This window comes from Phascolarctos cinereus, unplaced genomic scaffold, assembly GCF_003287225.1.
Source record: "Phascolarctos cinereus isolate Bilbo 61053 unplaced genomic scaffold, phaCin_HiC Scaffold_2;HRSCAF=192, whole genome shotgun sequence".
Taxonomy (NCBI): Eukaryota; Metazoa; Chordata; class Mammalia; order Diprotodontia; family Phascolarctidae; genus Phascolarctos; species Phascolarctos cinereus.
Genome location: NW_027555625.1, coordinates 317,486,603 through 317,512,641, shown reverse-complemented (window position 1 = coordinate 317,512,641; position 26,039 = coordinate 317,486,603). Strand labels below are relative to the sequence as shown.

General features: G+C 45.6%; 1 protein-coding gene across 9 annotated transcripts in view; it reads left to right on the top strand.

Moving 5' to 3' along the window:
- SRC (SRC proto-oncogene, non-receptor tyrosine kinase) overlaps nucleotides 1-26,039 on the top strand; it is a 113,348-nt gene that overhangs the window by 72,070 nt on the left and 15,239 nt on the right. For 5 of the 9 annotated variants that reach the window (XM_078150218.1, XM_078150220.1, XM_078150219.1 and 2 more), the window contains 5 exons: nucleotides 6,779-7,024; nucleotides 9,726-9,825; nucleotides 10,934-10,951; nucleotides 20,793-20,891; nucleotides 21,690-21,793. In XM_078150218.1, the coding sequence (XP_078006344.1) occupies nucleotides 6,787-7,024; nucleotides 9,726-9,825; nucleotides 10,934-10,951; nucleotides 20,793-20,891; nucleotides 21,690-21,793 (559 nt within the window). In that variant the 5' untranslated portion in view covers nucleotides 6,779-6,786. Of the gene's footprint in view, nucleotides 1-1,892; nucleotides 2,040-3,577; nucleotides 3,643-6,778; nucleotides 7,025-9,725; nucleotides 9,826-10,933; nucleotides 10,952-20,792; nucleotides 20,892-21,689; nucleotides 21,794-26,039 lie in introns of all 9 variants that reach the window. The other 4 variants (XM_078150212.1, XM_078150213.1, XM_078150215.1 and 1 more) reach the window with 3 other exon arrangements.

Sequence of the window (26,039 nt, the reverse complement as noted above, 5' to 3'; positions counted from 1 at the left end):
AGTTCTGCCCCAAATTCACTGAGTCAATCTGGGTAAGTCACAGCCTCCCTCTGGAACTGAATGAACACCTATAAAATGAGGAGGTTGAACTGTATAATCTCTAAGGTCATTGCCAGCTCTGACAGCTGTCATCCTATATTATCTTGGCTCTGACAGTCTTCAGTTCTGAGTCCGGGCAGGAAGGGTTGTTCCCCTGGCCTGACAGGAGAGGAGTGAGAAAGTGAACCACCCATGTTTGATGGACACTGCACCTCCTGACTCCAGGCATTTTCACTGGCTGTCCCCTATGCCTGGAATGCTCCCCCCTCTTCATCTTCACCTTCTGGCTTCCTTCAAGTCTTAGCTAAAATTTCACCTTTTTCAAGAAGACTTTTATAATCCCCTTACATGTTAGTGCCTTCCCTGTGTGATTATCTGCAATTTACCTTGTCTGCCTTTTGTTTGTACATAATTGTGCTTGCCTGTTGTCTCCCGCATTAAACTCTGGGCTCCCCGAGTGCAGGGACCGGCCTTTGCCTTTCTTTGTATCCCCAGTGCTTCGCATAATAGTAGATGCTTAGTGAAAGCTTGTTGACTTGACTCACAATGTGTCTGTGTGCTTCTCATATTCTTAGGGCTCTGTGGTTTATAAAGCCTGTGCACTGTCTCACTGAATCCAGAGGGCCACTGTTTAAATCCTACCCCTGCTACTTAACTAACTAGCTTGTGGCACATCTCTCTGGGCCTTAGTCTCCTCATCTGTAAAATGTGAGGATTGAAGGTGACATCTAAGGTGCCTTACAATTCTAAATTAATGTTCCTATGATCCCGTAAGGCTGGTCCCCAGTGACTATAGGTAGTTGGGAGATGTTTGTTTGTTTGTTTGCAAAGCTAAACTAATGAGGTGAAGAAATGTGATGGGGGTCAGACCAACAGTTTGAAGCCCAGACATCCGATGTAGGTCACTGCACTTATGAGATCCAGAGACCTAGTCAGGGAGAGCCTGGGAGATTGGGAGGAGGGAGAGGAGGCAGGTGGGCAGATTTCATCTCATCTGACTCTGGCCCTGCAACTGGCTCATCTGGGAACTGGCCTGCCAAGAGCTAAATGGGCACTTTATGTTGGGGGAATTTCAGGAAACAAGTGAGAGCCTGCAGAATAATTTTGTTGGTCTTCCACTGTTCGAGAAAAGAGCCTGGAAAATGATTCTCCATAGTTCTCTCCTCTTCAGTAATGTCTGAGGTTTTTGCTGCCATAGCTCCTTTCTACTCTAAACCTCAGATGTGTGTTCTCTAGGTCTCCTCCTATTTGGGGAATTATTTCAGGGTGATTTCAGAGTTAGCTGTGTTATGGTTCTGAGTCATAACCTGCTTCTGTCGTGGACTCACAGAACGGGCTCTGGAGGAGCCACTAGTCCAGCTCCTACCTAAAGCAGGAATCCATATTATGACATCTCTGACAGGTGGACATCCATCCTCTTGAACACTTCTGGGAACAGGAAGCTCATCACCTCATGAGTCAGCTCATGCTGCTTTTTGGTCAGCACTCGTTGTTAGAAAGTTTCTCCCCCCACATCAAACCAAGATTTGTCTCCCTTTCTCTCCTCTCTTCAACTTTGATCCTGCCTCTGCCCTCCAGGGTCAGGCAGAATGAGTCAATAATCCCTCTTCCCCGTGACAGCCTTTCAGATATTTGAACACAGCATGTCCCCCACTTTCCATCTCCTATCTGTTGGCAACCCCCACTAGTGATCTAGTGAAGCCCATCAAAAGTGGCTGCAAATGATTGACACAGATCCTCAGACTTGTACCATCCGGGCTCAGCAGCATTGGGTGACGAGGGAGCAGGTGGATTCTCTCACCTCTGTCTGGTTCTTTATAGTTGACAGAGCTCTTTTCCATCTGCCCTCTCAGCTGAGCCTCCAACAGGCCTGTGAGTCAAGGAGACAGCCTGGGACCCTCCCCATTTTACAGGTGAAGAAACCAAGACTCAGACTAAATGATCCCGCAGGTCCAGGGGCCACACAGCAATTGAGAGGCCACGCCAGGACCATAATTGAGGTGGGTTAATTTAAGTATATTTTCTTTTACACTGTACCTAGCTGTGAGCTGGTGACATTTAGTCTGGAGAAGATAACCCAGTCGAGCATGGTAACTGTCTTTAAGGTATTTGTAAGACTGCCATGAGGAATTGGTGTCAGCTTTATTTTGCTCAGCCCCAGGGTAGAAGGTTCAGAGAAGTAGCTTCCGGGGGTGAGGAACTTGCACCCTTGAGGCCACATGTGGCTCTCTAGATCCTCAAATGAGGCCCTTTGAAACTTGAAGTTTGGATTCAGTCAAAGGGCCACACTTGAGGACCTGGAGGGCCACATGTGGCCTCAAGGCTGCAAGTTTCCCACCCCTGGGACTCTATATAGGGAAAATCTCGTGCATAATTAGAGATGTCAAAAAGCAGAATGGGCCCCCGTGGGAAGCAGTTCCCTAACACTAAGGGTCCTTAGCCAGAAGCTGGATGACCAGGACTTCAGTTCATATAGGGATTCTGCCTCGGTGCCTCTGCGGTCCCTTGCAGCTCTGAAGTTCTATGATTCTGCCATCTCACTCTCCTGCTGGAGGCTCTAGGGTTGAGGCCTCTAAATAGAGAGACCAAATACTGGTGCCTTGCCCCTCAGTTAAGGAATCGTTGAACACCTTCGTTTACAGGAATACACAGAGAAAGCAGTCGGCCAAGTACCGAGTCCTTGCTGTCAGGGAACTCGAGATCTTTAGCAGGTGTTGCCTCAGTCTGTGTGGGGGGAAGGAGTCATTTCTCCACCTCAGAGATGAGGAAGCTGGGATATCCCAAGAGGTTAGGGCCTGTCTAGCCACCACAGGGTGATGATCACATGTGGGTGTGAGCCCTGGGGAAAGAAAGGATCATGTCGCTGATCCCTTCTACATGATGGCAAGTACCTTAGGCAAGTTATGACCTTGGACAACTCACTTTCCCTCTCTAGGCCTCAGTTTCTTCATCTGTAAAATGGAGCTAGTCATATTTACAGTACCCTCTCCCCCCACTTCCCGTATATAGAGTGCCAGGTAGAATGTGTTTTATAAATCTTAAAGCATCAAATACATGTTAACTATTATAAGTTATTACTCATATCACCAACCAGGGCTGGGAACATATGGCCACTGCCCTCTGCTCCCATTTATCTGGCCATGTTGTCGGTAGGTATCATACTGGGTATGAGCCCCAGCAGGTCCAGGTAACTGAGCCAGGTTCATAGAATTTAGAACTAGGGAAAGCTGATACAGAGTGAAGTAAGCTGAATGGGGAGAACCATTTATATAGTAATAACAACATTGAAAAGATGAAAAACTTTGAACTCTGATCAGTACGGTAACTCAGAGGAATCAGTCATGAAGTGTCACATAACATTCCCAAGTACAGCAGGCACTCCTGAACCAGATGAAAATGTAATTGGGAAATAGATAAAAAAATAATCAAAAACAGTAAAACATAATTGTTAATATGTGGTTTTCAAGTCAAAATATGGCCCACAGGGATCCTTCTGTTTGGTTTAATGGTCCCCATTTCTGTTTGCTTTTGACGCCAGCGCGGTAACCAGCCACGACTTCAGACATCAGGTGATGAAACCAGCTTCCCACCTGTGACAGAGAGGTGACGGACTGGAGATGCAGAATGAGACACATGTTTCTGGGCCAATGGGGGAATTTGTTTTGCTTGACTGTGCTTATTTGTTACAAGGGTTTTGATTTTCTATTTTTTTTTCCAATGTGGGGGTAGGTGGGGGGAACAGGGAGAAAAAAAAAATGCTTGTTAATTAAAAAAAAATTTGAATGGGGACAAAAAAAGAACTGAAAGAGAATTTCAAGATCAAACTTAATTTTCTTGATAGGGGAAGCTGAGACCCAGAGACAAAAAATGATTCACTCAAGGTCACATAGGCTGTGAATAGCCCAGTTCCTCTGACTCCATCCAAATCTAGCCTTCTTTTCTACTGCACCTTGCCACCTCTGAAATAGAGACAAGGTTATGTTTTAGATCAGCTGGGCACCGGCTCTCAGAGCAGGGTGAGCTGCTGGTCAGAACCCAGAGAGACAAAAATAAGTAGAAGCAAAGAGAAGGGTTCAGAGAGACACAGTTAGAAAGCAAGGCTATCAGTAGTACCGGATGGGGGAGAATAAAGCCACAAGGCAGCGGCAGGTTCCCCACAGCTTTGAAGGGATGGGAAAACTGCATTACGGACTTGTTAAAAATATTCCAGGCTCCAGTGGAGAAAGCGGCACCAGAACTGATTAGGGAATAATCATAACAGCAATTGACATTTTTAGTTTTTTTTAATTCGTGATTTTATCAGTGTAGTTCTGGTGTGAAAACTCCTTCTACCACTGCAGGTCAGCAATTCACCTGAAATTTATAGGCTTAGAGAGCTATTTGGGGGCAGAGAGGTACAATGAATTGCCCAAGGTCACATAGTTTGTAAGTGTCACAGGTGGCATTTGAAAAGTGGTCTTCCTGACTCCCAAGTCCAGTATTTTTTTTTGGGGGGGGGGATATACTATGAATGTGATGGAGGAATCTTCAGTGGTTTCCTAAGGTTGAAACTTCTTTACCTGGCAGTCACGGCCCTCTGCAGTCTGGCACCAGCGCGCCTTCCTGCTTTATCTTCTATTTGTCCCCTCAGGTACCTCATGCTGTAGCCAAACTGGACGCCTTCCCAGCTGCCACCCGCCCCTTCCCTCTGCTGGGCAGGGCCTTCCTTCTCTACGTGCTGAATCATTCCTTAGCCTTAAAAGCCCATCTCGAATGCCACTTGTTCTGTGAGGCTTTTCCCCTGCTCCCTCTGGTCTCTGACAGTCTTCTCCCTCAGACCTCACATGGCCCTTTGTTGCTTTATAATTCTTTAATGCCCATGTCCAGCACTGTTCTGTATCCCAGTTATTTGTGTTTGTGTTTTATCCTCTTAAGAGAACACAAGCTGCTTCGGGGCTGGGGTAATCTTTGTGTCTCTCCCAGCCTTTCACATAGTTCCGGACACACTGGTGGTACTTTATACACGTTTGTGGCTACAACCACTGCAAAAAAAAAGGGATGGCCTCAGGTGACTGAAAGACAGGAGCCTTCTTGATTGGCTTGGGGCTTCATTGTTGGCTGACAGTTGGCTATCAAACAAATAAATGAACTCCACCCAGAGCACCTAGCTGTGACTAGGCCCAATCTCCTGGGCGAGGTAGATCAGGCAATTTTTGGGTCAAGGCCAGGGTGGAGTGAAGGATTTATGTCTAAGGACAAGGCTATGTGAGCTGCCATGTGAGCCTGGAGAATTCTGGCAGGGTTAAAAATGTGGCCCAGGGTATTTTTATTATTATTATATTATTATTAATCTAGTAAGCTTGAAAAGAAGCTACCTAGTCAGTGGTGGGGGACTTTTTAAAAAAAAAAAGTTTTATTGTTGCTTTTTGCTTTTTAGACCAGAGTCTTTACCTTTCTTCCTTCCCCACTGAACCCTTCTTCTTCTTCTTCTTCTTCTTCTTCTTCTTCTTCTTCTTCTTCTTCTTCTTCTTCTTCTTCTTCTTCTTCTTCTTCTTCTTCTTCTTCTTCTTTTTTTGGTGAGGCAATAGGGGTTAAGTGACTTGCCCATGGTCACACTGCTAGTTAGTGTCAAGTGTCTGAGGCCAGATTTGTGAACCCTTCTTTAAAACCAAAACAGAAAAATGTAAGCTAACCCAGCCAACACAGCAACTACATTCCACACCTGTAGCCCCCAGCTTTTTACAGAGAAGAGGAGGCTAGGTTTCTTTGTCAGCTCTAGGACCATGATTGTTCATTATAATTGTTCATCAGAGTTTGACTGCTTTTTAGTGTTGTAATTTGCATTATCGTAAGTATCATATAAACTGTTCTCTTGGTTCTGCTTTCCTCACTGCATCACTTCATACAGTTCTTCCCATGGTTCTCTGAATTCTCTGTTTTCAGGGTTTCTTACACTACAGTAGTATTCTATTACATTCATATACTATAATTTGTTTCAATTTTCCCCACTTGATGGGTGCCCATTTTATTTCCAGGTTTTGGTGTTTGTGTTTTTTTTTCCCCTAGTTGGGTATACCTTCCTTATCTCTCTTTAGATGAGCTCTCCCTTAAGGTATAATTTCTGAAATTCTACTTTTCCTTTTATAAGTTGTAAATTAAATCTTCACTGAACATCAACATGTCTCAGCTGTGGTGCAAGATGGAGGTGAAATGTTGGAAGCCATGGGCATCTGATGGTGATGGCATTTGCACATAGAGATCCTTGGCTCATAGAAAGTTGAATTCAGATAGTAGGATTCCTCCTAGGAGAGGGAGTAGGTTTGAGAACTTGGAGTCAGATGAAAGTTCCTGGCTGCAAACTGGTCTTAAATATAGTGGAAAGAACGTCAGACTTGGAATCAGGGGATCTGGATTCAAATAGTAACTTCAGCCTGCTACCTGTTTGACAATGGACAAGACCTTTGTCCACTTTCTACCTAATTTTTTTTTAAAAAACAAAGGAGTTAGACCAAATGATCTCTAAGATCCCTCCCAGCTCTGACTGTCTATGTTCTAAGGGCCCTTCCAGCTCTGATATTCCATCTTCCGAGGTTTTTTCCATCTCTTGACATTGTGTTCTATGTTCTAAAATCTCTCTCAGCTCTGACATTCTTTGTTCTGTGTTCCAGGGTCCCTTATAGCTCTGATATTCTGTGTGTAACTCTTAATACTAAGAGAACATATGATATAAATATTTTTTGGCCTCTCCTTTCTTCTGCAGTTTGGACCATGGGGAGTAGCAAAAGCAAACCCAAAGACCCCAGTCAACGACGCCGAAGCCTGGAACCCACCGAGAGTGTCCTCCACAGTGGCTTCCCTGCCTCTCAGACCCCCAGCAAGGTGTCTGTGCCTGATGCCCACCGAACTCCCAACCCCCAGTTTGGCTCAGCACCTGAGTCAAAGCTTTTTGGGGGTCTCAACATGTCAGACACAGTCACCTCCCCGCAGCGTTCGGGGCCTTTGGCAGGTGAGGAGAAGCTCAGGTTTGGGTGCCTTTGGTCCTGGATTCCGTTGGGATTTAGGACTCTTAAGTTGAATCACCCAAAACTTGGTCATGGACTCACTGTCTCCCCTGGGGGTTTCTCTCACCTGGTCAGCTCCAGAAAAGGGGCCAGGAAGAGCCTTGTTGAAACTGAGAGGAATGAGTGAGTGAGAACTGGCTTTATGTGGAAGCACAATGATTTGAGAGCTTTGAGCCAGAGGACCTGGGATGGAGCCTTGGTCCTGCTTCTGTGTGACTCTGATCAAGCCATGCACATTCTCAGGACAACGGTGTCTTCTTTGGTCAAAGGAGGGGTTGGACTCACTGGTCTCTAGGGTCCTTTCTGGCACTAATAATAATAACCAGCCTTCATATATCATTTTAGGTGCCTCATAAATATTATACAATTTTATTCTCATAGCCCTGGAAGATAAAGTGCTACTGTTATCCCCCCAGTTTGCAGGTGAGGAAACTGAGGCAGAAAGAGGTTAAGCGACTCGCCCAGGGTCACAGAACTAGGAAGTGTCTGAGGCCAGATTTGAACTCAGATCTTTCTGATTCCAGGCCTAGCACTCTATCCACTGCACCATCTTTTTTGCTGTTGTTCATTCATTGCAGTCACGTCCAACTCTTCGTGACCCCATTTGGGGTTTTCTTGGCAGAGATACTAGAGTAGTTTACTATTTCCTTCTCCAGCTCATTTTTTCAGATGAGGAAACTGAGGCAAACAGGGTTAAGTGACTTGCCCAGGGTCACACAGCTAGAAAATGTCTGAGTCCAGAATTGAACTCAGGTTTTCCTGACTCCAGTTCCTGTACTCTATTCACTTTGCCACCTAGCCTTCTCGCTCTGCCTTCTAAATCCTGTGATTGCATGAAAGGAGCTGGGAAGAGTCCTTTGCCCTCATCTGTCTCCACAACTGTAATAGCGCCTGAAATTCTGCCATTAGAAATTTCTTTCTTTGGATTTAGAATGTGTATCCTCATTGACTCCTCTATTTAAATGCAGCTATCCTTGAGAGGGGCAGCAGTTGAGAGGAAACATTAGGGAGTGGAACATGGAATATGTTCCTGGGGAGATGGGGAGGGAAGGCTAGAAAGCAGCAAGGTGAGAAAATTTCCTACTGGGGTCCCTTTGCTGCCTCAGTCATGATTTTGCCTAAAGCCAGCCTCGGGATCAAGGGAGAAGAGCTGCAAGTTATGGACCTTTGCCTCTTCCTGCCTCTCAGACCCTTTGGATGGTTCCTTCCTTAGGCCTTTTGGGGTACCCTGCCCCATCTGAAGGAGAAAGAGATAACAGCTCCAAGATTTCCATAGCCACCCTGGATCATGGCCTGTCTGCCAGTATTGATCCTGAGGCTGGTTTTAGGCAAAATCATGACTGAGGTAGCCTGTATGTATCAGAGTTGAAATTTAAACCAGGTCTCCTGTCTCTAAGCACAGAATACTTTGCAATACCCCATGCTGCTTTTAAAATCACTGGAGGATCCATGTGGTGAAGTGGAAAGAGGGATGTGGAGGCCAGAGATTTTGGTTAGAGTCCCAGCTCTAACACTTAATAGCCATGAGAACTTGGGCAAGTCAGTTTATTTCTCTAAGGTTCAGTTTATTTGTTTTTGTTGTTCTTTTGAAACATTTAGAAAAGAAGTCTAGGGCAGTATATAGAAAACTGCCCTCAAAGTTAGGACGATCTGGTTCAAATCCTGCCTCTGAAACCTATTGGCTGTGTGACCACTTAACCTCTTGGTGTCCTCAAAGGGGGTAGCTAGGTGGCACAGTGGATAGAGCTCTAGGCCTGGAGTCAGGAAGACCTGAGTTCAAATATGGCCTCAGATACTTACTAGCTGGGTGACCCTGGGCAAGTCACTTAACCCTGTTTGCCTCAGTTTCCTCATCTGTCAAATGAGCTAGAGAAGAAAATGGCCAACCACTCCAGTATCTTTGCCAGAGAATCCCAAATGGGGTCACAAAGAATTGGACATGATTGAACGAGAAGAACAACAAAGCCCCCAAGGGACTCTCCAAGACTCTCATGTGAGAACAAGTATTGATCTACATTGGTAAAAGAAGTTTACGCTCAGGAAGCTCCCTATACCAATGAAATCAGAGACCTGAACTAAAAAAAAATAACTTTAGTGAAATAATAAGTCATAAAACCCTATTTCTTTGTGTCCCCTTTTGATTCCTGTATTATTTTTGTCAGATGGTTACTATTATCTTTTCCACACTCACGGTTCATGTATATATCGTTTTGACACTGCTTTCTTTGTTTTTTTTTTTATCACTTTGTAGTCTTCATTTTTGTCATTTGTAGGGGAGCCTGTTTCCTTTTCTGTAAAACTTAAAATCTTGTTTTTACTACCTGCCTCCCAGGGTCATTTTGAGGAAAGTGCTTGTCATACTTTAGGGTGGCATAGAAGTGGAAGTGCTTCTCCTTGGCAGCACCTCTGCCCATGGCCTCGTTCCCCTTGTTTAGATTTTGAAAGGTTGTTTCAGTCTCTTCTTGAACACCCTCTTTCTGTGCCATGTTGAGACTAGACCGACCTTTGTTTGGGGCTCTGGTACCAAGAAGAGGTTGGGAGTTGGTGCTGCCTGAAAGGATGGCCCCCGACCCCAGCCTGAGATGGGACTGGCTGCGTCTACTTAACTTGTAGCCCTTGATAGCCTGTCTGTTGTCTCTGCGGCAGGTGGGGTGACCACTTTTGTGGCCCTGTATGACTATGAATCCCGCACTGAGACAGACCTGTCCTTCAAGAAAGGGGAACGGCTGCAGATAGTCAACAACACGTGAGTGTCTCCTCTTACTCCCTCCCAGCTGCTCTGAGTCCCCTGGGGAGGGGAGGTTCAGGGCCTACCTGGAATCCCACATGTCAGTAAGTAGCCCCTGTGAATCCAAGCTTAGCTGTTGTTTCCCTTTCTTATGGGGCTCAATGCCTGACTGTTAATGTGGGGAGGGGATGGGTTTTTTTTTTGTCTAGGTTGGGATTTTAGGGCGTCAGAAACTTTGGTTGTGGCTTGTTCATGGGTTGCCTCAGTTTCCTCATCTGTAAAATAGCTGGAGAAGGAAATGGCAAACTACTCCAGGATCTTTCCTGAGAAAATCCCAGATGCTCGGGTTGTTGCCCTGGGGCACTCTGGACTTGGCTCCCATGTGCCTTAACCCTAGGTGTAGCTGATGAGGGACTCTGGAGAATCCAGGGTTGGCATGGGAAGCATGGGTGTCAGTGATCTAACATTGTCTCAGCCTTGGTGAAAGGGATGGCCCCTGCCAAAAAGGTCAGGCATAATTGGGACTGCAGCCTGAGCTGAGGCGTAGATACAGGAGCCACAGAGGGCAGAGGAGAGAAGTGAGAGGGCCCAGGCCCGGGCTCAGGGGAAGGTTACTTTCTAACCATCTTTAACATGATTCATCTCTACTTCCCGATCTCTTCCCTACCTGGAAAAGGAACTTGGAAGCTGTGCTTGCTCTGGCTAGATATACTCCTTCCTAGGAGCTGATTCTGGCCAACAAGAAGCCTCTGGTAGTCAACAGCATGAGTCTCTGAAGCTGAGCAATGTCCACTGGCAATGCAGAGCCCGCCTTGTGCCCTGACTATGCACACTCACCTGGGATGGAGGGCCCAAATATCTCAGCCCAGAGTGGGGAGGGCTTAGTGCCAAAAGGCCACTAGATAATCCAGTCCCTGAGCCTGAAGAAAGGGTCCCGGGTGGGCTGAGGAAGGGAATTGGACTTTGAGCCTTAGCCGGGCAGACTTAAGGGGACCTTGCTTCCTGGGAGCCATCCTCTGCTCTAAGTGACCCACTTTGCTTCCCAACAGCTTCTAACCCTCCACAGTGCTGATCTCAAGCCCTTTCTGTCTCTTTCTCCTCTCCCTTGCTACATGCTTGCGCTTAGGAGAAAAGTGGATGTCAGGTGTGTACCTTGCTCTTTTCTCATCTTGGTTGGGGGTGGTCAGCTGGCCTGTGGGGGAGGCAATTGGTGCTTTTGCTAGTGGCGTTTGATGCTTTGGGGCGGCCCCTCATGGAGCCCACCTGTTCTTGTGTTTGCATGTGCTTACCTTGCTTCATCCAGGTCTGGCTTTCCTTCATCCAGAGCAACTAACGCCCTCCTATTTTTTTGCCTGGGCTTGCAGCTGTCTTTTTATCTTCTCATCCTTTCTCTTCTTCCTTTATCTCCTTTTTCTCCTCTCCCATCCCCTGTGACTCAAGCTGCTTGCATCCATTCTCAGTATAAATATCAGCCAGCCCTGGGTAGGAGAGTACTAGGGGGGCAGTGACTGCCACATTTCCATGTATAAACCTATCCTAGCTCTTTAGTCTGTGCATTCTAGATTTTGCAAGTGGCCTACTCTGTGAGTTTCATTCCACTTCAGCCCCCAGGTGCTACCCAGGGCCTAGCTGAGATGGAAGCCTAGTGACATCCATGCATCCATCCATGCATCCATCCATGCATCCATCTATCCATGCATCCATCCATCTATCCATCCATCTATCCATCCCTTATCAAACCTTTACTTAGCACCTACCATATGAAAGGCTCTGTAGATACTAAGATGAATAAAGCATAGTCCTTTCCTCCAAGGGCCTTACAATGTACTTGAGGAGAGGGGGTGCGCACGCACGCTCATGCGCGCACGCGCGCACACACACACACACAGAACAAGCAGTCCATGCTAATTGTTGAGTGAAAGCCACTTTAGAAGCAGGGATGGTCAGATGAAGTCTCCAGAGGAGGTAGGATTTCATCTGGTTCTTAGAAGGTGGTCAGAATTCCAAGGTTTTGAGGAGGTGGGGAATTATTCTAAGCCTAGGAAAACAGTAGGACTGATGACATAAAGGTGAGAATGTGTAAGAAATATTTAAAGGGAATTTTGGAGATGGACCTGGTGGGATAGAAGGTTTTTGTAGGGAAGTAGTGGGGGATGAGGCTGGGAAGGTAGTCTTGGGGCTAGGTTTTGGAGGACCAGAGGCAAGATTTGGTAATGGTTTCGGTTTTATCTTACAGATAATAGGGAGCCATAAAAGGTTTAGACAGGGGAGGGACATGATCAAAGTTAAGGAAGATGACTGACAGCATATAGAGTTTTTGTAATACTTTGAGCTAGAAAGGATCTTAGAGTTCATCTAATCTAACCTCATATTAAAGAGGAGGAAACTGTGGCCTAGAAAAATGAAGTGGCTTTCTCAAGGTCACTAGGTAGTAAAGTAGTAAGTGGCAAAGCCAGGATTTGGATCCAAGTTCACTGACTCCAAAACCATTTCTCTTTTCTGCATGTAGGCCTGAGGATAGAGTGTGCAGGTGGGTCATGACTCTAGTTCAACCTATGAAATTAAGAAGGTCCTGTAATGCTGGAGGGAGGAGGCAGAGACTGACTGGCAACAGTTAGACCTCCTTATCCTCCCTGGAACTCTAGAGGCAGAAGGGAAGGAAGGAGAAGGGAAGAAGAAAGAAAGGAGGGAAGGAAGGAAGAAGGGGAAGGAGGGAGAAAGGAAGGAAGGAATAAAGAATGGAAGGGAGGAAGAAAAGAAGGGAGGGAAGAAGGAAAGAAAGGAAGGAAGGGTTGGAGGGGGAAAGAAAGAAAAGAAAGGGAGAGAGAAAGGAAAGAAAAAAGAAAGGGAGGGAAGAAGGAAGGAAGAAGGGAAGGAATGCTAGAACAATGTACTAAATCTAATGTGATAAAGTTTAGTAGGAATAAATGTCAAATTCTGCATGTTAATCAACTCTACAAGCACTGGATGGGGTAAGCATGATTAGATAATGATTTCTGTGAAAAATATTTGAAGGTTTTGGGGGACTGCTGGCTCAGCATGAACTAGCAACATGGTGGTCAAGATACTGAGGCTGCATTAATATATATAGAGATATATAGGTTTATATATCTCTGTATCTGTCTAGATCTATCTGTCTACAAATAGATCTCTCTCTCTCTCTCTCTCTCTCTCTCTCTCTCTCTCTCTCTCTCTCTCTCTCTCTTGCTTTCTCTCTCTCATTCTCTCTTGCTCTCTCAGCCAGAGCAAGGGAAATGAGAGGGTCTAAGCAGGGTAGGCCCCAGGGGCACTCTCTGGAGTTTTGTGGGTTCAAGCACCTCCCTCTAGGAATGACGTTGACCAGCTGAAGTGTGTACCGAGGCTGAAAGAGGGGGTAGGTAGCCAGGAGACTGGAGAACATGACTTGTGAGGATCAGTGAAAAGAAGCAGGGATACTTATTCTAGAGAAGAGATGACTGAGGAAGGACCTGAGAGCTGTTTTCAGGTATTTGAAAGACCTTCATATGGAAGAAGGATTCAACTTTTTCAGCTTGGGCCCAGGTGGCTGAAATAGGAACAAGAGGAAGATTCAGGGAGGTCGATTTTCACTTGATTAGAAGGAAAAAATTCTGAACCGTCATAGACCTCCAGAAGTAGAATGGACGGCTTTGAGAAGTAGTGACTTCCCCATTTCGGGAGGTCTTTGGGCAGAAACTATATGACTACTTGTTGGGAATGTTCTAGAGAGGATTTCTGCTTAGGAGCACATTGGATGAGAAACCTTCTAAGATTGCTTCCAGCTCTAAGGTTCTGTGATTCTAATGGCACCTCAGCCCTCAATTCCTCCTAGCCATATCCTCCCTCAGTAGTGATCTCCATGGTTTTTCCCAAGGACATTTCTGTGCAGCCCATATCCACTCCTACCCCCAACATTCTCCTGGCTTTGATTCCTATGTGGCTTCAAACCCAGAGCCACTTTAAGCCAAGAATCCATGCTCACAGACGCTCTAGCTGATCACAAAAGACAGGCTTCTTGGAATTCACAAGACAGTGGGGAGCTTGCCACTTTTCCCACCCTTGCTGTATGTGATTCCCAACTTTGGTTACAGCCACTTTTATCCAGTTCCAAAGCTGCCTCTGTTCTTTCCTCTATCTCTCTACCCCCATCTCTCTTTCTCCATCCCATCTCTACCCCTCCTCAGCCTTCCTTGCAGCTGTCGTCAAAGTTTTGCAGGCCCAGGTTGCTACTGGAAAATGTAAAGTGATTGAATACAAGGAAAATACAATAAATCCTATGAAACCAACTTTACCTCAGGCATCCCATTGGTTGAGAGGCCCTGAGTCTCCAGATGGGGATGCTCCATGACCCAGTTGTTGAACTGGGCTTTGGGTTTTACAGAACTCAAGTCTCTAGGATATAATCAGCCCTGGCTTAGTAGATAAAAGTTGGTTATGCAGCTAGGACACTGGAGCCTGTAATATAAAATCCAAATCCTCTTTTCTTCAATGGCAAGGAGAGCTGTTAAAGAAATAAAAAATATAGGGAACCATAAAAAAACCATATGTCTCTCAAGACATAACAAGATATTAGAGTTACAGGTTACCTGCTCAACATGAACATGCACTAGGCAGTCACCTGTGTGGTACTCAGAAGTTTCTCCTGTCCCCAAATATTTCCCCCACCCATAGGTCCCAGTGCCTAAAAGTCTAACACGAATGGAATTTGCATTAATTACTTTAGGCTAAGTATTGTCCCCTGTAGAATCCTTTCTCAAAAAGTCAGATTCCTCTGGGAGGGGCAGCACATTCAAGGCCCTGAGCCCTTCTCTGGGTAAGCATCAGAACTATTATTAGCAATTTGAGTGTTGAGGGCCAATAACACAAGACACACCCTCACATAAAATTTGTAATCCACCATATTAAAAAAAAGTGTATATAAATATAAAAGGTAATTAAGACAAATTCAGTTGGCTAGGAGGAGGAATTAGTTACTACAGTGGTTTTTATTCTGCTGAAAGAATGCATAGATTAAGTTCTTGTTCCTTCTTAATTTTGGTGTCCTGGGGCAAAAATTCTAGTCTTACCACCTTAGTTATGGCTCTGTCCAAGAAACCAAGTCTAGTGACTTAGATAATTGCTAACTTAACTTAAGAAAATAAATTGCTAACTTAATCATTTTGCACCAACCAGCCCTTCAAGAAAGCAGAGACTTGGGGCAAGGCTTTAGGTTGGGGGTAAAGGTGGGGGCTCCTCCAGAATGTTAGGCCTCTGGGGTTTCTCCTTGATTTTCTTTGGGGTTATCTACTCTGGGTCTGACTGAGTCCAGGCTAGGTCCCCAGGAGTTGGGGCTCCCCACTGTGCTTGAAGAGACTTAGAAGCATGTCTGTGTGGCCTTGTGATATCTGGTTGGGCCTTGCTTTGCTTTAAGCATTTGTGTCTCAGCATTTCAGGGTCCTATGACCCCTGCAGTCCTCCTGCCTATAGAACTTAATCCCCTTCACTGACAGACTCCCTTCTGTTCCTTGCTCCCCTAGCCTCTGTATCTGACAGCTGGAGCTGGACACTCTGCATAGCTTCCTTCTTCCTCCTATGTCACCGACAAACCCATTTTCTCTCAGTTTCTAGTCTTTGAATCACAAGGCCAGGAGTAAACTCTTTGGGGCTTCCCCATTCTTGTGAGCCCCTTATGGAAGGCCTCTAAAACCCAGGCTTGGCACACAGTCGCTGCTGGCCTAGCGGCTGTTTGGGTTGGATTTGTACCAGCCAAATGAATCAGAACTAGGCCACCCCAAAAGTTACTTGTTAGAATCATCAACCCCGATGTCCAACTCCAATTATTTGTTGGCAAGCGTGAGTCACACCATCTGATTGTTAGCTTTTCAGGCTAAAATGATTTATCTGTTCATGGCCTGGCCTTTATATAACTGGAGATAGTGCTTCTGACCCACCATGAGGAGGGGCTACTCCTGATTTGGCCTCAGAATGAAGATGGGGGATCAGTAGAGTGCCGTCTATACTGTCTTACCTGCCGCTTCTTTTTGACTAGAGATCTACATGGATGGAATTACTGGTTGAGGTTAGGGGTACAGCCAGTGTTAATTGGCCTGCAAAGGACCTGTGACTTCAACATCAGTAACATTATAGTATGAAGTGACAGTGGCTAACATGGGTTGACCATGTAAAATGTGCCTGACTTTCCCCTCTGCTGTGGATGCAGCCTGTAGGACCCTACATCTAGTGCAAATAACAGGCTTTAGGATTGGCTCTGGGTGGATTGAAGAATACCCCTTGTGTCTTTAGTTCTTTTCTTTAGGCCTCTCAGAGAATCTTACAGGAACATTCTTCTATGAGCCCTTAAACATGTCCCCATAAACATAGGGCAAGTGAAACCTAGAGAGGCTTCTAGAGAGGGATAATTGGTGTTCCTTTGACTGGAAACCATCCACCAACATAGGGCTCCTGGCCTTTTAGCCCAGGGAACTCAGAATCAAATATCTTATGAAGTAGAAGCCCTAAGAGCTCCATTTATTCTATGTTCATATTTTTTGGGGGGCCGGGGGGTGAGGCAATTGTGGTTAAGTGACTTGCCCAGAGTCACACAGCTAGTGAGGCCAGATTTGAACTCAGGTCCTCCTAACTCCAGGGCTGATGCTCTATGCACTGCACCACCTAGCTACCCAAGCTCCATTTATTCTAGCAAAACAGTCATTGATTAGATAATGAGTTCTTCACCTGGGGTCCTTGAAGGCAATAAAAAATTCTCCCTTTATTTTCACTAACCTCTAAGTGAAATTTAGCATTTCTTTCAGTTATTTAATAAATATTATTCTGAGAAGTGGTCCATAGGTCTTACCAGGCTGCTAACAAGGCCCATGACACACAAAAGGATAAAACCTTCTGGATTAGAACCTGAGTTTCTGGTTAGGAATTGCTTTTAGTACATTCTTTGGAATTAGAATAGAATTTGTGAGCTGGTGGATTATTGAATCTCTAGTGCTTGCATTTTAAGTTAGGCCCCCAGAGGGGAAGTGATTCACCCGAGTGCCCAGTGAATCAGTAGCAGAACCAGGGCTGGGAGCTCTGGTCTTTTGACTCATAGCCTAGGGATCTTTCTGCCACACCACACTACATCAATGGTGGTGGGTCTTTACCCTCTGAAGGTAGATTTTGTACATGTAAACAGCTAAGCGTAATGAATAAGGTGGCCTCTCCCATCAGATAATGCCATTTATTACTTAAAACAAAGTGTGATTATGGAATAGAGGCTGGTTTTGTGTGCCTCATCACAAGATCATCATACTAGAATAAACCAGTCCAACCCTTTTGTTGTACAGATGAGAAAACAGAGACTCAGTGAGGTTGGAGGATTTGCCGAATAAGTGGGATTTGAACCCAAGTTCAAAACTTCTTAGCCCAAGTTCGGCACTCTTCAGGCCACCACATGGCTCCAAACACCATTTCTCATGGAAATAAATGTTCAGCCTCCTGAGGGGACAGCACGCCCTCAGGTGTACAAACTCTGGTGGGTAAATGTTGGAAAATGTCTCCATATTCCGTAGCATTACCTCAGACACTGGTCAGCCTGGCCTTGGGCAGAGCCAACTTCCTGTATTAGAATTTCCCAGGTCTGGGCTCAGCAAGCACAGAAACCTCACACCTGGATATATTTCCTTGCCCAGGCCTGGCCAGGCTAAATCATACCGGATTGGTGAGTCTGAAAACAGGTATGCTCCCCTTTGTGACCTCCACCCCCTCCCCCATCAGACTGATACAGGCATTCCCTCCCTCCACCCCCTTCCCCCATCCTTGATATTCTAAAAATGCCTAGAAGCTGACTCATTGGGGGCCAAGTAAAGGGAGGCCTTAAATTCCAAGCTGCAGACTGGCTCAGACTAGACTCTTGTCCATCATTCCATTTGGGAGGGGCTGAGCTGGACAGATCTGCTTCCTAGCATTTATGCTCTTTTCTTGGCCCAGTTTGCCTTGATTTAAGACCAGTCAGATGGTGAGAGCATGCATCCTTCATGTTGTAAGCTCTACTATCTGCATACATGTTTGTTTCTCCCTAGTAGAATGTAAGCTCCTTGAGGTCAGGCAATGTTTTATTATTGTCTTTGTGTTCCTAGCATCTAGCACCATGCCCGGGTATGTAGAAGGTGCTTAAAAAAATGCTTATTGAATTGAATCGAATCTCTTTCTTCCTCTCATCTCTAGGCCTCATGTATTCCATATAAAAATGGGAATGGTAACATTGCCCCCACCCTGTTTCATAGGGATTTAGTGACAGTTATAACTCATTCATATATATGTATATATATGAATGTATATATGTGTATATAGGTATACACACATGTGTATATACTTATATGTATATACACGTGTGTATATATATGCATATGTGTATTGTGTGTATGTGTACATATAATCTATATATAATCTCTATATAGATGTCTAATACTGGAGCAAAATCCTACTTCAGATATCCTTGGGACACTAGATATTCATGGCATTTGTGGTATAGGAGTACTGACTAGGACCTAAGAGATCTGAATTTTAACTCCAATATTACCAGTTTATATGACCTTGGACAAGTCATTTCCCTTTCTGGGCCTCTGTTTCCTTTTTTTGCCTTCCTCACCTCAAGTGAGTTGTGGGAATCAAAGAGAGATGAAAATGCCTTTTATATCTTAAAACTGTACTCTTGATTTCATAAAAAATTTAGAGCTAAAAGGGCTTGTAGACCATAGAATTCCAGAGCTGGGAGGTCTGTAGAGTTTCAGAGGCAGAAAAGGCCTCAGAAACTATCTGGTCTGACCCCCAGAACCCAGAGAGGACAAAATTGAGAGGTGGGGGGAAGTGACTTGTCAAAGGTCCCCTCAGTCCCAACCTTCCCTCCTACCTCCTCATAGAGCAAGCTGAGCCCCTGCCCCTCCAGATCCTTTCTCCCATTCTCTCCTTTCCTTCCTCATGCCCTGCCCATGTTTCTTTTGGTTGCTTCTGCTGTGTGCTGGCATCTGGCAGATGATGATGCTTTGGGCTGTTTCTCTTTCTGTTCTGTCCCTTTTGCTATCCTATCATCATCATTCTGCTTCTTTTCTTTTTCTGTTCTTCCTTTTTTTTCTTCCTCCTGCTCCCCTGTTGTCTATCGGGATTCCCTGTGCTCCAGCCAGACCTGGTTCACATTCAGATGGCTCCAAAGGTATTTCTCTCCTCCCCCTCCCACCCCCATCCTGGGGAACTGCCTTCCAAGGGCGCCTGGCTGGGGCTGGGGCTGGGGCCGGGACCTGGGCTGGGGCTGGGGCTGGGACACGGCACCAGGCAAAGAGCAGCAGCTGGATTTGCTGGGTAAACTAGTAACTGAACAGTTAATTCATGTCGTCAATGGATGGCCATTCATTTAATGAGGGAGAGGGCTCTGCCCAAGTAGCCATGATGCCCCCTGGGGAAGAGGGGGGCAGGCCTGTAGTGATGAATCACAGCCTCTGAGTCAGGGTACAGGACAAGGTGAGGGTGGTGGCTGGGTTTGCAAAGCCAGGATCACAGGCATCTTCTTGTTTTTATAATTTCTTTCCTTCCCAGGGCATTGTGGTATAGTGGATACAGTGCTGGGCAGGGAGTCAGGAAGGCCTGGGTTCAAATCCTGATCCAGATACTAGCAGTGTGACCATGGTCAAGTCACTTGACCTCAGTAAGCCTCAGTTTCCTCATCTATAAAGTCAGAATTATCATAGCAACTACCTAACAAGTCTCTGTGAGGTACAACTGAAATCATATATGTAAAGCATTTTGTAAGCCTTAAAATACTATGTAAATGCGAGTTATTATTACTATTATTATTGGGTAATCCTGAGGCTCCAGAGAGTTGAGGTTGTCAGACCTCCACTCTCATCTTCCTATTTTGCTGGTGTGTGTACTGCAAAACTCTTCTCCTCTCCCATCTCTTCAAAGGGTGTGTGTGTGTTTGCTTGTGTTGTGTGTGTGCCAATGCCCCTTCAGGTGGGAATTTCCAAATTCCCTGCCAGAGAGCCAGTAAGAAGCCTCCCTCCCAGGAGATGGCCAGTTATGCCTGAGTCTGGGTCCTGTCCCTACAGGATGATGGCATCTGGAAAGGGATAACTTATAACCTGAAGAACTCTCCAAGTGTCCTGACTTAGGCCTGCACCAACCTCCCCTGGATAGGGAGCATGGAGAACTCAGGATATTTGGGATCTGGCTAAGGTGCCAATAAAACTGCTGTGGAAGAGCCAAGATTAGGAGTCAGGCCTCAGCGATTTGAACCCCAACTCCACCACTGACTTACTTTGGGACCCCAAGCAAGCGGTTTCCCCTTTCTTGGCTTCAGTTTCTTCCTGTACAGAAGGAGGGTGTGAATTTGAGGGTCCCTACCAACGATGATGGCCTCTGAGTACGGTCTTAGATCCATCCCCTGCTGGTGGCTTCTTACTGCAGCCCCCAGCTTCCCAAGCCAAAGAGCTGCTGTACCTTCCTCTGTAATAGTCACATCCTGCCTTCTCCTTTCGGGACCTAGGCAGCCACCTTGTACCCCATTGGGAATGAGGACTGGCCACTAGGGCTTCCATTTAGACAGTTGTGCAGCCCCTGCCTCTTTCAGGTGGATGAGGCAAAGTAAGACAGGCCTGGCTTCTCCTGATGTTTAGGGCGGAGGGCCCAGACCAGACCATATCTGTTCCCTTGGTCACCTCCCTGGCTTTCGGGATAACTTTATCTAATAGATCCTGGCTGAACCCAGAGCCTGGAGCAGCTGCATTTTGTGTTTCCTATAGCCATGTGACCTCAGGCAAGTTTTCTTTTCTCTCTCAGCTGCCATTTTCTCCTCTGTAAAATGGGGAGTGGAGGGCTTGACTTTCCTTGCAGTTCTGCCATTCTATGTTCCTGTCGGCCGGAGGGCAGCACTTTGGGGCCCAGAGAGAGTTCAGCATCACACCGAGAGCTTCCTGGACCTCCTTACTGACAGCTCCTCTTCTCCTTTCCTTCCCTTACTTCAGAGAGGGAGACTGGTGGCTGGCCCATTCACTCACCACTGGGCAGACTGGCTACATCCCCAGCAACTACGTAGCCCCATCTGATTCTATCCAGGCTGAGGAGTAAGTAGCAGCCCTGCCACCCCTCCCTCCCCACTCCAGCCCTCTCAGTGGGGATAGCTTCCCAATTGCCGCCCTGCTCCCTGTGCCTCCTCCTGTCCTTGCTTGGCTCATGTGGGCCTGTTCAGAGGAGCAGTGTTTGCCTTTCTAACTCAAGAGGGCATTTTGGTGTTAGAGGAAAAAGCAGCGGTCTAAGAATCAAAGACTTGATTTCAAGTCTCACTCCCACCGCTTCTGCAAGCCGTGTGATTCTGGGAAAGTCACTTCCCTCAGTTTCAGTTTGGTCATCTATGAAAAGGGAGATGATACCATCTGCCTCACTGGGCTGTGGCACTTGAAGCTTTGGGTAAAGCATAAAACCCTATAGAAATGAGCCCTATTTGTAACTAATTTGCTGCTCATCTCCACCAGGTCCTTAGGAAAAGAGACTCACTGGCATCAGATAAGGCAAGACTGCCTTTCCCAGAGGGCAGTGCTAGATATGGAATCAGAGGGCATGGGTTTGAATCCCTGCCCTGCTGCTTCCTGCCCAAAGGACCTTGGTCAAACCATCTGAACCTCAATTTCTCTATGTTTAAAATGGGAGTGGGTGGGTGAGATTGTACTAGAGACCACCTCTAGAGACTCTCTGTGGCCCTACATCCTAGCATCCTTTCAATGATGCTGGAGAGGGCCGACACAAACTTGGCTCCTTCTATCTTTTTTTTTTTAATTAAATTTGATTTTTTTTAGCAGCAAAAATCAGCAGTCTCTCTCTCCCTCCCTCCCTCTCCCTCCCTCCCCCTCCCATCCCAAATTAAGGTGGTACTTTGGCAAGATCACCCGTCGAGAGTCTGAGCGGCTGCTGCTTAATTCGGAGAATCCCCGAGGCACATTTCTGGTCCGGGAAAGTGAGACCACCAAAGGTATCCATCCCTTCCACTCCTTGCCCCTGGATCCTTGGACTAAAAGGGCACTGTAGGGAGGGCCTCAGCTTGGGATGGAGTCTTTAGAAACAACTTGTACCTAACTAAGCACCACCCATGTTAATCTAGAGGTCCCATCAACTCCCAGGGTCCTTGGGCTTGGGTTCTAGTACCCTAGGTTTAAGTCCCTGCTGTATCTCTAATTCATTCTGTGATTTGGACCAAGTCACTGGACTTCACTGGGCTTCATGGTTTTTTGTCTGTTAAATGGAAATAATACTTGCCCAACTTACCTCTCAGGGTCATAAATTAAAGGACAGAAATGAAGAGTTGGAAGGGACCTTAATGGCCATCTAGTCCAGCCTCTTTGTCAAAGGAATCCTCCCTGGAACATACCAGAAAAGTCTCTGCTTAAAGACTTCAAGAAGGAGGAACCTCCATTCCTCTTTTAGATAACAGAACATCTGGCGTCTGGTTGTTAGGAAGTTTCTCCTGCTATCCACTTCATTTTCTTTGCAATTCCTACCCTTGCTCCTTCTGGTTTGGCTTTCTGGGACCACACAGAAGAAGTCTCACCCTCTTCCACACTCCAAATACTGAAACAGGTTCAGCTGGGTGTTCCTCAAGTCTCTTGCAGGCTAAAACTCCCCAGCTCCTCATGGAGCATGGGCTCAAGACGCTTTACCATCCCGGTGGCTGCCCCTTCCCTGGATGCTTTCCAGCTTAGTCACACCCTCCCTGCCCAATGCCTCCCAGAACTGGACGAAGCCTTTCAGTTACAGGCTGTCCAGGGCAGAGCCAAACAGGCCTATCACCTCCTTATTCCTTAGGCTTCTCATTATGAGGCCCAGTGGTGCATTAGCTTTTCTTAGTGGCCACTCCACATGCCCAGTCACCTCCTATGGGGCTTGCAGGCCTCCTAAACCTTCTGCTCTTTTTCAACTCTGCTTTCCTCACATTGTCTTTGTGAAGTCAGTTTTAAAAGTAGAAGACTTTACATTTATCCCTTTTAAATTTCATCCCAGTGGATTCAGCTCAGTGTTCTAGACCAGGGGTCAGCAAACCACAGTCTGAGGGCCTCTTCCTGTTTTTGTATGGCCCATGAGCTAAGAATCTAAAAAAAATTTTTTTAAATACAGTAAAACTTTATTTTAAAATGTCAGAATTCTTAGCTTAGGGGCCATATAAAGACAAGCCACAGGCTAGATTTGGTTCTTAGGTCAGGCAGTGGTTTGCCAACCCCTGCTCTTACAGTGTTAGAATCTGCTTGGATCCTGACTCTCTTATCCAGTGTGTTAGCTATCTCTCCAGCTTTGTAACATCTTTGCATAAGATGAGCATGGCATCTCTGTTTCTATCTAAGTCACTGACAAAAATGTTCTAACACAGAGTCAAACAGATTCCAGTGGTACTCCACTGGAAACTTCCTTCCAAGCTGACATTGAATCATTGACCTACTCTTCATCCAGTTCTGAATCCATCTAATTGTATTATCATCTAGGCCAGTGGTTTCAAACCCAGATAGAAACAAATCTCTGTAGGGCACATTGGCTTAAAAACCATGAATTAAACATTATCTATGTTGTATTGTATTTTTATTTATTTTGTTCAACATTTCCCAATTATTTTTTAGTCTGGTTTGACACCTCTGAGCTAGCCTACATCTCTCCTTTTCCACCAGACTAGCATGAGATATTTTATCAAATAATTTGCAAAAATCTAGGTAAACTTTATCTACACGAATCTCCTGTTCTACCTGTCTCTGGTAACCCTGTCAAAAAAAAAAAAGGAAATAAATTTAATCTGGCATGATTATTCCTTCTTTAAAAAAAAAGTTTTATTGATGTCTTTTTTTTTACATCACCATAGTTTCTTTCATTTTTCCTCTGAGAGCTATTCCATATAGTAAATAGTATTTTTTAAGAAAAAAAGAGAAAAAATTAGCATAACTGACTAATATATTGAAAGTCTGATAATATGTGCAATGTGCAACATTTGAGGACCTCCCACCCCTGTAAAGGGGTGAAGTAGGAGCATTTTCTTACATCTATTACTTTTGAGTCATTCTTGTTCTTTATCCATTTTTCTAGATTTACTGTTGATTTGCATGTGTGTGTGCGTGGTTTTTCTTTCCATTTGTATTATTGTTGTCATTGTGTATATTGTTTTCTTAGCTCTGTTTACTCTGTATCAGTTCATGTAGATCTTTCCATCCTTCTCTGAATTCATCACATTCACATGATTTGTTCTTAATAAAGTCATACTGCTTCTCTGTGATTACTGTTCCTTTTCCAGATGTTTCCTACCCATTTCTTTAATAATCTATCATGGAACTTTGCCAGGAATTGAAGTCAAGTTGGAAGCCAATGGTTTTCAGAACTTATTCTCTTATTTGTTTTTTAATCAGTACATTAGCCCTTCTCCAATTCTGTAGTACCTCTCCCACTTTCTGCCGTATTTAAATAGTGTGCCAAACATGTGCACGCACTCGCGCGCGCGCACACACACACACACAAGCCTTTTTAGGGGTTAGGGGCACAGCCCCCACATGTAAAACTTTTTGGCCCTCCCTTCATACCAAAGAAGAAATCGGAATTTTTTCTTTTATTGGGTGTTTATTGTAAAAGTTGGGTTAAGCATTTGGTCATAGGCTCCATGTCACCTGCTGGCCTTTGCATGTCATCTGCAGCTCCCGCAAAACTCCTAAAAAATTCCCATTTAATTTCTCATGCCATCTGCAATATGTTGAAACCTCAGTGAGGAAAGTCGTGATGTGGAAGGGATAACTAATGCATATATTTGTACACAGCCATTGAGAGAATTTGTTTTGCTTGATTATGCATATTTCTTATGTGGAATTTGGTTTTCTTTCTTTTTTTTCCCAATGGGATGGGAGGAGAGAGGAGGAAAAACAGATTTCTGTTTGCTTAAAAAGCAGAGAGGTGGAGGGTGCTACAGATGTGGAAAGTTGCATACACTTTCAGATAAGGTCGCTGTATTATCAGTTTTGTTTTGTTACAAGTGATTTCTCACTGAATGGTGGTAAACCGTAAATGTAACTGGAAAACAAAACATCACTAAACCTTAAAACACACATAATAAACATCCCTGTTGGTGGCTCAGCAATCACATTCATCAACTAGGTGACCCATAAAGTTCCTTCTAACTCTGAATCTTAGGACTCATTATTTATCAATTCAGCAAAGATATATTAAGCACCTGTTGTGTTCCTTGACAGGTTGACCCCCAATAAACTACTGTGGATTGCTGTTGCCTCTAGGAGCAGATATAAAATGCTGTGTTTGGCATTCAAAGCCCTTTATTATCGAGCCCCCTCCTCCCTTCCCTGTCTTCTTACACCTTCCTCCCCAAAGTACTCTTCGATCCAGTGACGCTGGCCTCCTGGCTGTTTCACAAACAAGACACTCCATCTCTTGGCTGTAGGCATTCTTTCTGAGTGTCCCCTTGGCTGGAATGCTCTCCCTCCTCTGCTCTGACCACTGACATGCTTGGCTTCTTTTAAGTCCCAAATAAAATCCCACCTTCTATGGGAAGCCTTTCTTTAGACCTCTGTTAATTAGATGAAACAGCCCCTGCCCCTAGGAGCTTGTCTCTCGCCAGAGGGCTACAGTTTGCGCACAGATAAGTAAATGCAAGGTCATTTGAGGCGGGAGAGGATAGAGACCACTAGGATGATTAGGCAAGGCTTTAAAGGAGTTGAGACTCGATATAAGATGGGGATTCAGAGGGGCAGAGATGAGGAGGAAGTGCATTCCAGGCATGAGACAACCGGAGCACATTCATCACATGTGCATCTCTAAACCCCAGCTGGCCCAAGTTCCCCATGGTCCCCCAATGCTCTTTTATGGGGGAGGGGGCCCTGGTGATTAATGACTCTCTGTCATCCTTTTTCTGTGGTTACCACTGAAAGAGACAGCAGCTCTAATCTCCCCACCTCCTGAGCTGCAGCAAATCATCTCCGCCTCTTCTCTTCCTCCCCTCTCCCTCCTTCTCTATCACGTTGTTGTGGCCGCATTGATCTGTCCTTTGGAGGATGCCTGGCCCCTTCATTGTCTCCCTCAGCCAATCAGCAGAGCGTCAGGCTTCACGTGGGAAGCCAGTCCTGGCCCTGGCCCTGGCCCTGGCCCTGGCTCTAGCCTTTTCCCCAAGAGCTGTGTGGAAAGTGGGTCAGGAAGCTGGGAATAGCTGGGTAACCCATGACAACCGAGGACTCGGGCCTCCCCCT